The sequence below is a fragment of the Sinohyriopsis cumingii genome, chromosome 1, assembly GCF_028554795.1.
Source record: "Sinohyriopsis cumingii isolate HCF-2022 chromosome 1, ASM2855479v2, whole genome shotgun sequence".
In the NCBI taxonomy this organism is placed as follows: domain Eukaryota; kingdom Metazoa; phylum Mollusca; class Bivalvia; order Unionida; family Unionidae; genus Sinohyriopsis; species Sinohyriopsis cumingii.
Window position 1 is genome coordinate 146,681,140 of NC_142961.1, and position 19,138 is coordinate 146,700,277.

Sequence of the window (19,138 nt, forward strand, 5' to 3'; positions counted from 1 at the left end):
ATCTAAAGAAAAACAACGTTTCAGAGACAAATAACCATTTTAATGTTAGGGAACGTGCGGTAGCTCCATTCATCTTGGTTTAGTGAGTATCCCTGGCTAGAATACGATTAAAAGAAATGACATACTGTTAGGGAGCCATTGTAGAAAATATCCCAAACCAGCTTGAAACAAAAATGGGATACCCAAACATTTCTCTCTCTCTCTCTCTCTCTCTCTCTCAATAAAATTTATGTATTTTTCTAACTATTGATTTATTTGTCTATAGATACGATTTTGAGGTCTTAAACTTTAAACTACTTAACAAGAAAGAGCAAAACCAACAAGTTTTGTTAATATTAACTTATTTCCATAAATTAAAAAGCGAAAGAATAAAAGATAACGTACAGTTGTCAATGAGTTCCTAACAATCGTAAAAGTTTTATCTATACCGATCGTCCCAAGTAATCCGAGTACGGTCTAAAGGTATTCCGAATGATGAATGTATTGTACTGATGTACCAACAATACATAAGAATAACTATGTTTAAATCAAGTATGTCTTTAAATGTCATCATCTTTATTTCCTTCCATAGAAGATTGCATGATATAACAATAAATCTGAATACAATCAATAAATAAGTATATAAAAAATTTAAAAATATTTTTACAAAAACTGAATATTAGAATACAAATTCTTACAGTATATCAATCAACAAAGTGTTCGTCAACTGCATAAGTTGCAAGTTTCAGTACCTTATTTGCAGAAGATAGCTGCACACTGCATGACAAAGTATGCTGCATACAGGACGAATAGCTTGGAGTTTTCTTTGTCGATTACAGCTGCTGGTTGTTGTTGTTGTAGGGTTTAACGCCATTTTTCAGCACACGATAGGCTATACATGGCGGCCAGTATTAATGGTGGAGGAAGAACCCGGGAAAACCCCCAGAAAGAACCACCAACCCACGAGAAGCTACTGGCAAGCTATCTCACATACCTACGTTGGCTGAATCCGAGACTCGAACACACGAAGATAGAGGTGAGATGGCAGTGATCCGTAACGGAGAACGCTTTAGACCACTCGGCCACTCGGGGCCCCACACCTGCTAGTAACCATTTACCTAGAAGACATTTATTTGCAGCTCATCTTCTGCATTAAACAACGTAATGTGCAGGCTCAGTGGAAATTTATCAGTAAGGAAATCCCATAAAGAGTTTCTGAAAGTCGACATATAAGGACAAGCAACACGACAATGAAGTATCAAGTCTGTATAAACATCCCCACATCTAATATACATATCGAGCTGTGTTTGAGGAACAGCAGCCCATAGTTTAGCTACATATGTAAATACCTTAGCGTGCTGTCTGGTTTTAGCCGACTGCCACACTGAGGCAGGTCGTAAGTATTCGTGTATTGAAGAGAATTTATCAAAAGCTGCTCGATTAGTCATACAAACTCTCCAGAGGATATTTTCAAGACAAGCAATTTTTGACCTTACAATTTTTTTCCAAGTTTGTTTATCTGGAATTTCGGAATGCTGCAAATAATCAGTTAGATACCCAAGCTAGTCAAACTTCTTTGAGGAACAATATAAATTTGAAACTAACCCGTAGCTTGACATGCATCCGCTCAAAATGAAGTGAAATAACGCAACGTTAAACACACGTTTAGTATGTACGTTATTAGGCATCAACCACAATCAGTGTAAAAGCATCAATTTTCTTCTATCAGTTTCGGACTGCGCTGATGTCCATCCTAGCATTCCCAGGGCGATGTCTGATCTTGTATGTGTTGGGAAGCGTTGTAACTATTTGGCAAAATACCTCGGTGTTTTATCCAATGAAGAGAGGTCACTTTTTGAAATGTTACACCATAATTCACTTCCATAAAACATTGAAGGAAAAATAACCTTTTTGATTACATTTGCAGCAACCAAAGGATTTAAACCATTCGGTTTAATGCCAATACCAAACAGACCGTGAAAAGATTCTTTTCCTTTCTTGCATGCATCGAGTACTGCGTCATGCGACGTCAGTTTTGAGTTAATCCGGTGACCCAGGTGTGTTGCCGAATCAGTAACGGGCAACCATGACGGGCCAAGATACCATTTCATATTGAAATAATTCTTGTATTGGGGACCGAAAATGATAATGTAATGACTTTGTGACACTAAGCTCGATCGCCACTTATTACTGTAGGCGTATGCTATATCTTAAAGCTTTTGTAGATTGCTAGGATATATAGCTAAAAGTGAGATGTCATCAGCTTGGGTTGGATTTACCACAGCCACAGTTAATGATCCAGTCTTTGCTCTAAATCCACTATTTTCTAACTGTAGCAGCAAGTCATTTATAAATATTGTGTACATCAAGGTTGACAAAACAACCCCTTGTCTCACTCCTCGGGCAATTGAGAACCAGTCCGAAAATTGCCCATTGACAAGAACTTTACTCTGTAAATTTGTGTACATGTTAAAAAATATCAAAAGGGATTTACCCGTAATTCCCAACATGAATAATTTAAAAAGTAATCCTTTGTGCCACACGGTATCAAATGCCTTTTTTGTATCAAGAAAAGCAGCAAAAACCCGTGAACCCATGTTTACATTATATTGTACTGATTGCAACAGCAAAAAAAAAAAAAAAAACTCGCTGTTGTGCAGCCTAAACCTTTTTGGTAACCATGTTGTTGTGAACTGGGTATACTAGAATTAGTATCTTTGAGCCAAGTTACCACACGTTCATGAATAATTTTCTCAAACGTTTTGTAGATAACAGTCAGTAAAGTAACAGACAGTTCCAACGAATGACTTTATTAAATGAACGAATTAATCCCCTCATATAACTTTTAAAAGTAATGCCATTAAGAATTAATGATTCCGCATAATAATCTTTTCAAGCTAACAAGCAATAGCTAGAAATTGCAAAACAAGGCTTGAATGAAATATTGCACGTACTTCAAAACAACTTTACAGTAAACAAGTTAATGGTTCAAATTCTATCCAATCAGGAAATTAGTTAGTCTGAAATTTTAACAGAACTAATACCATTGTTGGATCACGTGATGTTTATTTTCACGTATCAGTAGGACTCAGCCTTGAAACCTATGAATGAAATATCGTACGCACTATCCATGATTCATAGTATACATTCTGATCATAGGAACTTTAGAATAAAAAATGTCATTAACTAAATGACTCTTACAGAAACTGTAATTAAGAAAATAATATATATAATTTAAATATACATAACACCATTTACATGTACATGTATGCGTTTGATCTTCTAGCTATGTCCATCTTGTATCCCTCTCTCATCTATCTACATTTAATAATTACATAGATACATACTTTGTCAACTTTAATTTTCGAATTATGGTTTTAAGATGCAGACAAAGATAGAAATAAAACCACGTGATTTATTTGTAAAATAAATATAGCGTAATCTCCTTAAGACATCTCGCTTTTAATTTTTCCATATATTTTATTTAGTTGGGATATTATATTTTGTGATTTAAATGTTCCACTTGACCTTTGTTTGAAAGCAATATTTCTCATGCCACAAATCAACGATGGAAGTTTCACAAATTCCTATGTGGACAACAATAGTGAATAACACTTTTTCAAATTCGTGTGTGTGTGTGTGTGTGATTGTGTTTTCCATTACTGCGAGCATGCTGCACACGAAGTTGCAAAATTGACCCAATTTCCATTATCACTTGAGCATTTGTTCACAATAATCAATAACTGAAACACATTTACGCACTAATTCGAGCACCAATTCAAGTTACTATCCATCAATCAGGATGTTGCCAGTGTCCGAGTGCTCTAAGGTGCACGCCTTTACCGATCACTCCAATTTCACTTCTGAGGGTTCGAGTTTTGGGCTCGACCAATGTGGATATGTGTGAATGGTTGCTAGTAACTTCCCCTGGGTCAGTCATGGGTGTTCACACATAGGGGCAAGAGGGGGAGTGGCATTTGCCTCCCACTCCTCAGATTTTACCGTTAAATAGGTTTACGCCAACATCCGTAAAACTTAATTCCTGACCACTATATGTCCCCCCCCCCCGAAAATAATTCTGCGGACGCCCCTAGGATCAGTGGTTCTTTCCCGGGCCTTCCTAGGCACTTCCTCCACCAAATATACTGGCCGCAGTTTAAAGCCTGTCGTATGCTGAAAAATGAGTTTGAAACCATAAAACCACCACTGATAGACTTGGTTACATGTATAGATTCTGCAGGTCGGTTTGTGAGTGTGTTTGTGTGTGTGTGTGTGTGTTGCTTTTTAAATTCAAAATCACATTGTTATTTACGAAGGGTAAATCAATTCTTTATCAAAGTTGAATCGAGGACCATAATTTTTTTTGTCTATAGCGATTAATCTTATGGATAGGACTAGGTTTTATTTTTTTACCTGTTCGCATTTGCACAATCACGCAAGCTATTTGTACTTCACATGTCGACGTTCTTTATTTTGTCATTATCTTAGTGGTCTCAATCACTTTTCTTTGAACGTTGGTTTGTTTCAAGATCATTTTATAGCTTACACTTCATTTTTCAGTATAACCCTTAACTTTCTATGTTCATTCTTAAGAGGAGGAAAATTGATATTGGTGTTGATCCCGTGAGTGGAATTTTCATATCATACGCCAACGCAAATGAAGGATTTTGTTAATTTTTTTCACGTGACTTCTGAGTATCATCACATGACCTAAGTGATTACACAAACTGACAAACACACCCTGATTTATATTATCACCTGAACATTATGTCATAGTAATCATGAAGAAACAATAATTGCAACATATGTATATGCTAAACCAAGGCTGCAAATGACAGAGTGGTCTAAAGCGCTCGCCTTTTTAGATCACTGCCATCTCACCCCAGTCCGTGTGGGTTGGAGCCGCGGAATCGGCCAATGTGGGTATGTGAGAAAGCTTGCCAGTAGCTTCCCGTGGGACGATGGTTCTTCCCGCTGTTTTGCCTGGTTCTTCCTCCATCAGGTATATTGGCCGCCATATATAGTCTATCCAATAGCGTACTAATGGGAGGTGAGGGTGGACGGGGCGGTTGCCCCGGGCGCTAGAGGTCTTGGTGCGCCCAAATAGCTGATTTTGTTTTCGAAAATGACCAAAAGTGTGTTTGTAAATATGTTACTCTTGAATTCCGACCTTTCAGCAAATTAAATAACTCACCTGTATAACAAGAATTTGCAAACTCATTTTCGCTTCCAGCGTGTGCTTCATGAACAAACTGTTACTCCATCCATCGACTTCCCCCAACACCCCACTAATCCTTTCCCGCATTACAGCGAGTGAGAAGGGTCCAGACATCGATCACAAATCAGTTAAAATAGACGTCTATCTTGGAATCCGTCAGACAACCACTAGTAGTTAGATTTACTGGAAGGGGTATGTGGGGATTGTATTTTTGTAAACCCCTGCAAATGTTATTAACTTAAAATAAATCCTATTTGTTTAATATCGACATTTGAATTTTAGTCAGTTGTGATTTGGTTTGAATCATGTGTGTATTGCCAGCTGTGCATTGCGTTCGGTAGTGATCGACGACTTCAAACTTAAAAATGTTACAGAAATTGTTGCTGAAGGATTGTGTTTCTCGAGTTAACTTTATTTGCATAGTGTTTTGATAATATAAATAAAAACGAATCTTGGATGAGCTGTAAAAGGTTGCTTGTATTCGGCGAAAATTATTCACAACTTTGTACTGTTACATGGTAACGATATGCGTTAGATTTTATTTGGGTTTTAAACCAGCAAAATTCAGGAGGCTGTTTTGATGAAAAAGTACGTTTTAGTATTTATCTTTAAGTTGTTAATTAAATGCCTTCTTTGTGAGGTGTTTTTGTAATATGCAATTTGTAACACGAGTCTTCACTTCGATTAATTGGCGAATGAAAGAATTTAAATGCCATGAAAAGCCACCAAATGGCATTAAATTTCACGAAAATCGGTGACGGCCAGGGTTCCACCCCAGACCCCTCTTGGGGAGTTCACAGCGCTCATCCAAACCCCTTAGCTGGTGGACTCTTCCTCGGCTTCGGCCCTGCGGGTCCCGTATCATGGCCCTTTGGGCCATCATCGTCGCCCTTGGCGCCATTTAATTCACTGGTCCTGAGAACCATTTACCCTTAGTATACCACTGAGCCTCTCAAGGGCTGAACAATGACACTAAGCCCACAATTACATCCTAAACCGTGCAAAGGCTGAAGTTAGTGTCCCGCTAAAATTACATTTTGAAGCGATCGAGCTAGTTTCACGTTCTAATTCTCTAGTCCGGTTTCGAGTGGAGAAACCGTTGTTGTAATTATATATTTTCAAATTTAATCTTTTTATGATCATTCATCAAAGGAAAATCAATTCTAGATAAAAGGTGAATCAAGGACTGTATCGTTATATTTGTTACCCGTTTACATTTGTATCACTGCTCAAACTATCAGTGCACAATTCGGTCGCTATGTATTGTCATTACCACCTTTGACCACTGTTCTTGAAACGCTGATACGCGTTTGAACCTCATTTTGAAGTTTAGCGTGTAAACATAACCTTTTAAAGTATACAATTAACTTTTTATGTTCTATCTTAAAGTGAGGAAATTTTCAGGTGTTTTGCTGTTTTAATTTGCACTAGTACTTCAAACACAATTTTTACTTCGTCCTTCTTTTTCTTTCTTTCAGGAATGTGAATTTTTTTTAAAAAAAACACATAATGCATCGATGCTGGATTGGAAAGTTTAACCCTCGGGATAAAAATTCGCGTCCGATATGAGGCTTTGCCGAATGTCTAGCGTAAAAATTCTGACCCTCGGGTGGAATTCTTTTATCCTACGTCCATTGATTTGAAGTTTTATAATGTACTTTCTTGAGATTGTTAAAATGTCATTATTTGGAAATTATATGCAAACTTAAATAACAATTCAGAAAAATACACTTCTTACAAATTCCTAAAAAAATTGACATTTTAACAATCTCAAGAAATTAGCTTCATAACAGAAGGAATATATTGATCTTAAGCTGCCTGTTTGATGCAGAGTTACCAAACTTAAGGCATGACGCACTTGTGAAATATAATCCTTTGAATTTCAGAACCAAGTGTTGAATATGGTAGAAGCTAAAGCAGTCTGTGGAAGAACTATAGACTGCGAGTTATTGCATGACCTTGTCGTTAAAAAAAATAACGGTGTTACGTCTCTGACAATCACAACTTGATACATAAAACGAATAACATAAAAAAGTGTTAGTACTTGGAGAGATGTAATTCCATCTAGTTTCTTGCTTTCAGAAAATTGCTGAAGCCCTCAAGTGTAAAGTTCAGTTTAAGTCTTCCATTCTGAAGATATTTACAAACTCGTGTGTTTGGAAAACAATTAAACCTTCTGGCAGCCGTTTTGTCCTACGCACTCACCGCTGAAAGAACTGTATACCCCAGGGGCCTAACCTAGTGTGCCCAGTCAAACCTTAGCTGGCATATGTTGATGCGTGGGTCGATAATCACACAACACACCACATAACAATTCTAAGACCGGTTATTATCATAAGTTGTGAGTTATTTTTAATAATCCGCAAGATGTCATTTAAAAGTTTTAAACCATTGTACACACGCACCCCACCCCCGTAATTACATCTAAAGATTAGAAGCCTCAATGTTGAACAATGTGGTAGGAGTCGTACATTACCCATTTACGTATGTGCGCATGCCCGTAATGGTAGGATAACAAAGCGTGGAGAAAAAGACAATCATGCACGTGCGCCTTCTGTTTGTGTAACATGTTCAGCTATGCAGAGTTGTTAACTGACTCGGGCAAATAATTTTCCATTGCGAGTCAAAATACGCTTCCAAACTGCGCTTACTTCGTACATCCTCAAAGTAATAGCTAATCTGAATGCATTACCTGATTAACTATTCCAAAAACTTGTATGAACTTGAGATAGTAGCTTTCCAACGGTTTTGATTTTTATATGGGAAATATTTTACCCAAGTGCCTAAGTATTGAATCATAGGGGTGAAGAGTGTGTGTTTTGTGTTTTGGATTTGGGATTTCTAACTTAGCTTTAACAGTATTTCAGTCATATCGCTACGATGTCTGCAATGTGGCAGTTTCTGATGATGTCTAGCACGGGTGCATCATGCCGCAGATATGTAGCACCATGTCCCACCCAGCCATATTATCCTACCGCCAGGCCGACCAATCCTAACACTGACCTCTTAATGCTGAGTGCCTAGCGAAGCAGCTTTTAGTACCTTTTTTTTATAAGCCTTTGGTATGACTCGACCGGAGCTCGAACCAGCGACGTCCCGCATCCGAGGCGGATGCTCTAACCATATATATATATATATATATATATATATATATATATATATATATATATATATATATATATATATATATATATATATATATATATAGCTGATTATATTTTTTGAAGTCGCTCTCTATTCCTGCCGATACCTGCCATAATAGCATTAACACAGTTTAAGAAAGGTCTCATAGAAAAAAGTATCAGAGAATATGTCATATTTTTAATTGCACCATCGTATTTTTAATTACTCGAGCGGTACATACCTATTAGTGTACTTTGTGTTGTATAAATACACTGTGTCTTACGTGGTAGGCTGTCTACGTGATATATTGAAAGCTTCTAAATAGATAGATAGATAGATAGGCTGTCTACATGATATATTGAAAGCTTCTAGATAGATAGATAGATAGATAGATAGATAGATAGATAGATAGATAGATAGATAGACAGATAGATAAATAGATAGATGGATGGATGGGCGTGCGGGCGGGTGGGTTGGGGGTGGGGTGGGTGGATGGATGAGAAAAGGGCCGAAAGGAAAGAACTGAAAAAATCATATAAATCCATTCAATCTGAAACGGGTGTCAAAGTTGGTTGTTAATTCCTATATTTATTTTATTTTATTTTGTTTTTGCAAGCTAAATGGACCGAATAATATCCTTCCTCGTATGTGGATAAATAATTTGGAAGTCGAGTTTAGAAGTAAAATCTGATACATGTTCAATTAAGATTTATAAATAGCCGATAGCCGATTGTGAACAATTCTTTCCAGCAATATTAATTCTACAGAGTCTAACATTATGATAATTAAAAAAGTTAGCTTTGAAAGACAACAAATTGACATATCATTGGAATAAAAGAACAAGTATCACAACGTTTTCCAAGAAATTTGGGTAATAGTTTATTTAATGCGGACAACCGTGTTATTCTACTAAAAACACAAAATCAGGTGGCATAATCATAGAAAAGCTTATCTAAATGGTTAGGCTTTACCTTTAACTTTTTTCGTTAGGAAAACGCTAATTTGTTGTCATACGCTAATTTGTTGTCATACGCTAATTTGTTGTCATACATGAAAAGGAACCAATGGCCATGAATCCCAATGTGATCGTTTAAATACATCTGACTAGGTCTGGACATAATAATAGAGTGTAAGTGATTTAAGTTTTTAACATAACTTTAATAGTTGTACTCATATCGCTACGATGTGGCCGTTTATAGTCATCTATAGCACTGGGACATCACGGTCCATCCAGTCACACCAGGTAGACCAGTCCTTACACCAACCTTTTGATGCTGAGCTCCACACGAGGCAGCTGCCAGTACATTTTTTTTTATAAGTCTTTGGTATCCGGGGTTCGATCTAGCGACCCCCACATCCGAGGCGGTCGCTCAAACAACTTATGCTACCGGAGCAGTCCGTAATAATACAAATTTGTCTTTTAAATCGTGGTCTAAAATAAAGAAAACTATTACATATATCGTGAATTTGACGAAATTTCATTCACTAGATCTTAAAATTGGTATCTCATCTTCAGATCCACAGCTGTTCTATGGTTGCGAGTTTTCCTTACTTAAATTAATCAAAAGTATGCAAGTTTTAAATTTTTAAAAAAGTATAACCCCAATTCACTCCAGAGTCCCAATTCACTCCTGAGCCCCAATCCACTCCGGAACAAAATTATATCGTAGGAGTACTAAGAAATTTTCATAAGATGAAATAACAGATAAGACGTTGATCAGCTGTTTAGTAAAATATGCGTGCAGTGAGTGCGATTCAAGACGAGATGCATATACTGGTATGTATGGTATGGCCGACAGCAAGTAAGTGATGTCAACGAGATCAAATAACCGTGATTCAGCTACAGATTCTTTCGTTATTTAAATGCATGATATTCCCATTATTTCCACGGTTAAAATGATACAAGTACATATTCAGCATAATTGCAGTTTGACGATTACTTCCTCAATAGTTATATAAACTTCGTAAATTATGCAGAAAATTAGCATATCGTTCAGTTTCAGTTGTTCATGTTTATTTTGGAGTTTTACACCATTTCTCAGTGCAGGATAGGCTATACATGGCGGCCAGTACAACTGGTGGAGGAAGAACACTGGAAAACCCGGTAAGAACCAAAACCACCCCACGAGAAGCTACTATATATTTGATATCACCTACACATTTTAGACTGAGTACGCGATATTCGTATGTGCTATGTATGTGAAGGTATGCTGTATAAACCTACACATTTTAGACTGAGTACACGATATTTGCATGTGCTATGTATTTGAAGGTACGCTGTATAAACCTACACGTTTTAGACCGAGTACACGATATTCGTATGTGCTATGTATGTGAAGGTACGCTGTATAAACCTACACATTTTAGACTGAGTACAGGATATTCGTATGTGCTGTGTATGTGAAGGTACGCTGTATAAACCTACACATTTTAGACTGAGTACAGGGTATTCGTATGTGCTGTGTATGTGAAGGTACGCTGTATAAACCTACACATTTTAGACTGAGTGTACGATATTCTTATCTGCTGTTTATAAGAAAGTACGATGTATTCACCTACACATTTTAGACTGAGTACAGGATATTCGTATGTGCTGTGTATGTGAAGGTACGCTGTATAAACCTACACATTTTAGACTGAGTACATGATATTCGTATGTGCTGTGTATGAAAAGGTACGCTGTATTCACCTACACATTTTAGACTGAGTGTACGATATTCTTATCTGCTGTTTATGAGAAAGTACGATGTATTCACCTACACATTGTAGACTGAGTACAGGATATTCGTATGTGCTGTGTATGTGAAGGTACGCTGTATAAACCTACACATTTTAGACTGAGTACATGATATTCGTATGTGCTGTGTATGAAAAGGTACCCTGTATTCACCTACACATTTTAGACTGAGTGTATGATATTCTTATCTGCTGTTTATGAGAAAGTACGATGTATTCACCTACACATTTTAGACTGAGTACAGGATATTCGTATGTGCTGTGTATGTGAAGGTACGCTGTATAAACCTACACATTTTAGACTGAGTGTACGATATTCTTATCTGCTGTGTATGAGAAAGTACGCTGTATTCACCTACACATTTTAGGCTGAGTGTACGATATTCTTATCTGCTGTGTATGAGAAAGTACGCTGTATTCACCTACACATTTTAGACTGAGTGTACCATATTCTGCTGTGTATCAAAAGGTACGCTGTATAAACCTACGCATCTTATTGTATTCTGCTATTCTTATGTAATCTTTCTTTCTTCAGTTGTTGTTCCTTTGCTTTAAATAGGAAATTTTAGCATTACTCGCATGTTGTTCAAACCAGTTAGAAGTTTGTATGGAATCCTAATATATATTGTGTTCAAACAACTTAAAATATCCTGTATTCAGTCCATTTATCATCTTGTAGAGTTCAAAAACAACTTAATATAACCTGTATTCAAACCAGTAGAGTTCAAACAACTGAATGCATCCTGTATTCAAACCATTTATCATCTTGTCGAGTTCAAACAACTTAATATATCCTGTATTCAATTTATGATCTTGTCGAGTTCAAACAACTTAATATATCCTGTATTCAAGTTATGATCTTGTAGAGTTCAAACAACTTAATATACCCTGTATTCAAACCATTTATGATCTTGTAGAGTTCAAACAACTTAATATATCCTGTATTCAAACAATTTATCATCTTGTAGAGTTCAAACAACTTAATATATCCTGCATTCAAACCATTTATCATCTTGTAGAGTTCAAACAACTTAATAGATCCTGTATTCAAGCAATTTATCATCTTGTAGAGTTCAAACAACTTAATATATCCTGCATTCAAACCATTTATCATCTTGTAGAGTTCAAACAACTTAATATATCCTGTATTCAAACCATTTATCATCTTGTAGAGTCAGCTTTAATACTCCAAACATTCTAGTTTCATCTCTTTTTATGATTTTTTTCGATTCATATTCTGGTCGAGTCATCCTGAACCACGAATAATAACAAAACGAATTCACTTTAAGTAATTACGAACACAATTTAATATGATAGCATTTTGGAATGTGAGTGGTTTTTTTTTTTTGTTGTTGTTGTTTATTTATTTATTTTTAAAATTTTATTTACTTGTATCACGGAAGGGTGTTTTATACATCCTGTATTTACTGTAACAAGCCGTATTCAAGGTGTCATGAAAACAATGTATTGCCTTGTACGACAAACGTGTCACCAATTAATGCAGACATGAACATGTCTAGACATAGTTATGTCACTCTCTTCCGATTTAGACATGTACTTGATTTGACGTAGTCATGTCACTCTCTTCCAATTTAGAGATGTGCCTGATTTGAATAGTTGTGTCACTCTCAATACGTGCGTCATTTCATTTTCTTAATTTATATTTTTTTCTGTATAGCAATGAAGAGTGATTATAATCTTATTTCTTTATTTGACAATATGCATACCTTGGACGTTCCATGGCATTTCGTTGGACATACACTTAGGAAAATGAGTAAATGCACAATTTTCTCAAGGCTAACTGAAACAACTATTGGGGGCAGCAGAGTACAGACCTCTAAGTCCATCTTTAGCGGAATCCGTAGTCTGTCTAATATTGTATTAGTCTGAGTATTGAGTAGACAAAGTTTTATGCGAAAAGTGGACAGGCTGACTATCATTTGACAACGTTTGAACCATCGATCAAATACATAAACGATCAATATAATATTATTCCTACAATTGTTTTGAATGAAAAATTATGAAATCATTTTCTTTCCATAACCTCAAAATTGTTGTTTACATTGGTATTAGTGATGACACGTCCTCCGGTCACTGTGGCGTCAATAACGTTATCATGGCGTACTGTGAGCATGGGATCATTTCAAATTACTACTAATCGCATCCGAAGCCTTTTTTTAGTATGCGACAGAAAAGCCGTTTTCTCTTCCTCTGCCTCTGTTTCTTTTTGTCTCTCAATAAGAGTATTATTTGATATTTATAAACCAACTCTGCCTCTGTCTTTCTGTCTCCCCCCTCCCCCGTCATCGAGTAGATAGTTTTTTTTTTCTTCTTGCATTCAAGATTCATTTGATGCTGAAACGAAATATTTAATCAACATAGAGTGCTTCTCCTTTTGTTGGTGGACACCTCATACATCTATGCTACACTTTTTGTAACTTCATATCCCCCATCTCTCTCTCATACACACACACGCACGCATATATATATATATATATATATATATATATATATATATATATATATATATATATATATATATATATATATATATTTTTATTTTTTTTTTTTTTTCTTTTCTCAGAGCTTGACATGCAAAGTCGGGCGAGGGCTTCTTTGTTGTTTATCTATGCACAAGGTGGTCTTGATTATGGAAGCTTTGGTATAAATCGTAAAAGCAGCGAAAGTGATGCAGCAAAACATAATTTCATCGTACAGTCGTATCTGTTGTGTTATTTTATCGCAAGGAACTTGCACAAAGGTCTGAACCCGACAGAAATGAGTAATATTATATTATTTGTAATGTGTATAAATTTAGGTTACTCTGTAGTATAAACTTGTGGAATTAAATTCCTCCGGAAGGATTGCTTGCGTTACAAGATTGCGTTTTTTGTTGACTTGAGTCTATGCGTGTATGATTCAATGTAAAATTCCAAACCTATTGGTAACACATATGTGGGACGGCGGATGCATCACAATAAGTGGATAATATGCCTAACACCGTAATCTACTAGCGATTTAATCATTGGCTGATTATTACATCTGTCATTCAAAATATGCTGCGTATAGATGAGTATTTCAAATGGAGCTCCTTTGTGAATGGATATGTTATCTCCGATCATTCTCGTCAAAAGGTAGGTTTTTTTATAGTGCTCCTTGCTGCAAATAGAAGGACTTGGTATTGATCATGCCCTATACTCAGTGTTTGATCGATTATTAAATGTAAATAAACAAAATATATTTATTTTTATCTAGAACAATTGGATAAATGCCAATAGAGTTGCACATTTTAACTCGCTTACAGTATTCAGAAATAAAAATATTTTCTTGTAAGCCAACAGCTCACTTAAACAAAAACATGGTGCTGGCATATTTGAACCCATAAATACTCTTGCCACGAGATATTTTAATATGAAATATCCGTTTCAATTCACAGCAAGGAGTTTGAAATTTTGAATATTTTCCAAAACCAATAAATAAAAAACAGTACTATTTACCTCGAATAATTGTTGTAAAAGATTTGATTCCTCCTACCTTTACCACAGACGCAAAATGGCGATCATGGACACAGTTTCCTAACGTTCGTTTGATGAAGCGGGACTGAAATAGCAATAGAGCTACATTTATGAAGAAAAAAATTCATAATATTTTCTAATTGACCCTTGATTCGATGTTGAAGGAAACTATTAGCCAGCTTTGAACAGATACCCTTCAAAGCCAACAGATCTTCAGATTTATGTATTCATTCACTTCGTCTCTTAAATACTACTTGACCTAACATTTACCAGGCCTCCCGGTGTGCCTATGAAAGTTTCTGATAAACTATCCAACTAATATATCGCACAGTGGCATAGCAACCGCCCATGTAATCACCACAACTGCCACGAGACCGAAGATGGGGGGGGGGGGCTGGCAAAAATTCTCATGAAAAACTTTTTTATTTATTGAGAGGGGTATGTAACACAAATATTAAGAGGCTTGGGGGTGGGGGCAGAATTTCTTGCTACGCCACTGGTATCGCATTGTATTACCACGTTTTATGATATCCGTAATATGTGTGTACAACATTTAGTCGTATGCTTGTGCCAGCCGGTTTCTAAAAGAGTGCAGGCTTACCAAATGTAAACATTTAAATTTATTATTTTGCAACAATTTTTCCCTCTCTGCAGTAAGTGAAAGGTTCTCAACTAAATTCGTCATTCAAAGGACTAAAAAATAAAAGAAAGCAGATTCGTCCATTCTGTAATTATTATTAACCGACACACACGCACCTGCTGTAGCTGCCGTTGTGTTATGGATATATGTTTAACTTTTTTTGTTTGTTTTATATTCTTTTTACAGAAATTTTAACCTCTTTACCTTTTATATTGTAATGATTCATGTTTCTGGTTATATGGAAGGAATTATCTCCTAAAACATACATACATACATACATACATACATACATACATACATGCATACATTCGTGGTTGAGTGTCATTAAAGACAAGTGGGTACAAAGGGTTTAGATACATTTAAAACACGCTCTGAAAGTATTATTGTCCTTTTTCCGGACTAGTTACATACAATATATATCGAATAGGGAATGACAGTCCTTTGTTATCAAATTAAAACCACGTCAGTTTCTATACATGATGTTATACCCACCTTTCTAACGCCTCTGAGGCTATATTTTAAAACAACACCCCCCCCCTCGGTTTTCATTATTACTATCATTACTTGGCTCACCATGCTCTACAAGTATATTTAGTACACATTTAATCAGCAATCGACTGGACGCAGTTAACGTTTTCAATATTACAAGAATAAACTTAAAATTTATGTACGTAATTATTAATATTTAGTCTAAGAAATAAAATCTTCAGTATGATCGATTCAAGATAGTTTTGTTGTTTTCTTTTTTAAATATCGTAATAAGGCGAGATTTAAAAGCAAAATACGATATGATCTGTTACAGTCTCTGCCACTATCAGCGTAATGAAGGAGTTCCTTTTCCATGGAAGTACATATGTGATATACGCAGGCCCGACAGCAAGCGATAAGTGCGGGGCCGCAAGCAAATAAATTGCAGTGCCTGAAAGCGCGGGGGCCCAAGGCAGTTGCCTCGTTCGCCTAGCCCAGGGGCTGGGCCTGGATATACGCACTAGATTTGATTTTTGTTTGCTGATGTTTTAACCTTCTGGTTTTGTGGATGGGAATATAAATTTGTTCTCAACTGATTTTAAATACAAGTGCACGTAATGCATAATTAAGTTTGAATTAGAATGTCATTAACCTCTGGAACGCCTGAAACAAAACAAGGCGTATGAATGGTATGTGATTTTCATGAGCCTAAACTAACCTTTATAACACCTTTGGCATCTGCGCTTTGTTTAAGATTCAAAACTTTAGTCAGCTAGTGCGGCTTATGTAATAACAAATGCAAAGCGCTTAGTGATGCGGAGGGTATTGCAGCCAAATTGTAAGTGATATTAGAGAGGTTCCCTGTTGATATCAGAGCGGCACAGTCTGTGTGGCATTTTGATGCAGCTTGCTTGCATTCTTTCTGCACTGAAAACGGCATGACTGACAAAGAAATATAATAAGTTTTATCAATTATCCAGAATTTTGAGTAGCATATGCTAACTCTGTACAAATTATACGAGCTCCGTATACCATTTATTTAAACTCTGTGTTTATATATATATATATATATATATATATATATATATATATATATATATATATATATATATATATATATATATATATATATATATATCCCAGAAATTTGACGAGTATTTTGATTTGGAATGATGGAAACACTGGTATTTTCCCACCATATCAGCTTCTAATTTTTTTAATTTTTTTTTTTTTGCGTTTCACATTTTGTGTGTGGGGAGGGGGGCACCATAATATTTTCAGTGCTTACGGCCCGGGAAGGCCTTAATCCGGCACTGCATAGGGTGTTGATGAATTAAAGCCCGCTACCTTATTAAGAAAAACGTGTAAATACGCCGTATATTAGTCGCAGCATGTAGAATAATGAAGTTGAGGAAACTGAGGAAACAAAATGAAAACAAACATATAACAGGCAACATAATGCAGATGTTTTCGCTGTAGTCCTACATAGCAGATCTGCTTCAGAACTCTGCTGTGTTTTTTTTTTTTTAATACTTGCTCATTCTGAAGGCAATATGTCTGAATGCAGCATTGGTCCAGCTTTATAACCATGTAAACAACTTCAAGGTTAGATGAGGAACGTTATATATGATGAAGTTGATTTCTAATCAACTTTCTCTTTACATACAAAAATATTCGGAAAATGGGATAAAAGTACTCTATGAACATACTTAAATGATTAAATGAATATATATATATATATATATATATATATATATATATATATATATATATATATATATATATATATATATATATATATATATATATATATATATAATGCTTTCTTTACATTGAGAAAAAATAACATTTGATCGGTGTTAAATTGGTAAATTGGTGGCGGCTTCGATACCCGCCCAGCAAGCCCGGGTAGGCTGCCTAGGTGTACCCCTTGGAAAGGCACATGGTTCCCATTTCTTCGTCCTGACTCATCAGTTAATCTGTTAAAAGTATCGTTAAAACCAAATAAATTGTTATTTTAAGCACCTGCTTCGCTGAGGATCAATACATTTTAATATACCTGAATGGCTATGAATGTAGTTTAGATGCCTGCTGGAATTTCTGAGACAAACACACTTTAAATAGATTACTATTATTGCTAGTAAATTGATTTTATAAAAAGTTGAAAATATTGGATCTGTTTCACGTAACTGCCGAAAGGCCACAACCTATCTCTCTGCAAATAAGAGTTGTTTTATGTATATGGAAGTGTTTTACAGCACATCAGCATAAAAGTGGCCATGTAGTGCCAACTAATGGTAAAATTCGAAAAATATAAATTCAAATTGCACAAAGTTTAGGAAGATAAAATAAATTAAGAATAAATGTAAGCATTAAGTACATGAAATAAAAATGTAATTATGTCACTTTTTGTGAAATGCATATAGATTCTTGTAATGGTCTACATCCACAGTTTTCCAAGGCCGTTTGAATCCAAGGCCCACAAATAAGCTGCCAAGGCGCCAATTTCAACCATCACGTAGTTCTTGTATCAGTTTCTGATCCACATGGCGTGCGTGTAATTAAGATGTGGTTTTCAGACAATTCCAAGTCGATGTGAACAGCTGTGTTTTAAGAACTTGATATTCAGTGCGGCTGTTATGATGATTATTTTTGTGTCGTAATCTCCTTAATCCGATGTAACTCTTCCAAGAACGACATGCAACAGCCTCTTTTGTACCAAAGTATATTATTCACTATTATTTTGAGTTATCAAAGATTGTCTAAGACGAAAAGCTCAATTGATATAGTAAGAAAGATTTGTTATAATTAATATATTCCTACGCCTCATTAGGGATACGAGTTTTTCTACAGAAGGAAAAAGATAACAAGCTTCATTAAAGTAACTCTTCAAAGAAAGAATAAGGTTGGTGAAATGCCTATATTTAGTTTCATCTCACCAGTTCACCGCTCCGGTGGTCTAGTGGTTAGAGTGTCTGCCTAGGATGCGGTAGGTTGTGGGTTCGAACCCCGGCCGAGTCATACCAGAGACTTATAAAATGTTACAAACAGTTGCCTTGCTTGGCGCTCAACGTTAAGATGTTAGTATTATGACTGGTCGGCCTGGTGTCAGGGTAATGTGACTGGGTGGGACATGATGCTATATGTCTGCGGCATGATGACCCAGTGTAAGACAGCAATATAATCTGCCACACCGCAGACATCGTATCGATATGACTGCAGAATTTATAAAGCTACGTTAAAAATCACACACACACACACACACACACACACACACTCCTCACCAGTTCCTAAGGAACAGCAATCCTAAATTTCCAAATTTTGAATGCAGTGGACTACACGAAGTGCAAGCAGGGTCATCATTGTATATTTTACGAATAATAGAGCTAAATAACGATATCACATGTAGCTTATGCAATTATGTTGTGTTTATAACTCAGTGTTAAAGCCTTTTTTTTT

General features: G+C 35.9%; 1 protein-coding gene across 14 annotated transcripts in view; it reads left to right on the plus strand.

Annotated features, from left to right (window-relative positions):
• LOC149808102 (uncharacterized) overlaps positions 1-19,138 on the plus strand; it is a 534,871-nt gene that overhangs the window by 345,253 nt on the left and 170,480 nt on the right. Inside the window, exon 1 of one of the 14 annotated variants that reach the window (XM_089973478.1) lies at positions 13,879-14,190. The exons of 10 other annotated variants lie outside the window; for them this stretch is intronic. In XM_089973478.1, the coding sequence (XP_089829604.1) occupies positions 14,156-14,190 (35 nt within the window). In that variant the 5' untranslated portion in view covers positions 13,879-14,155. Of the gene's footprint in view, positions 1-13,878; positions 14,191-19,138 lie in introns of those variants that run through there. 3 more of the 14 variants (XM_089973476.1, XM_089973477.1, XM_089973487.1) reach the window with 3 other exon arrangements.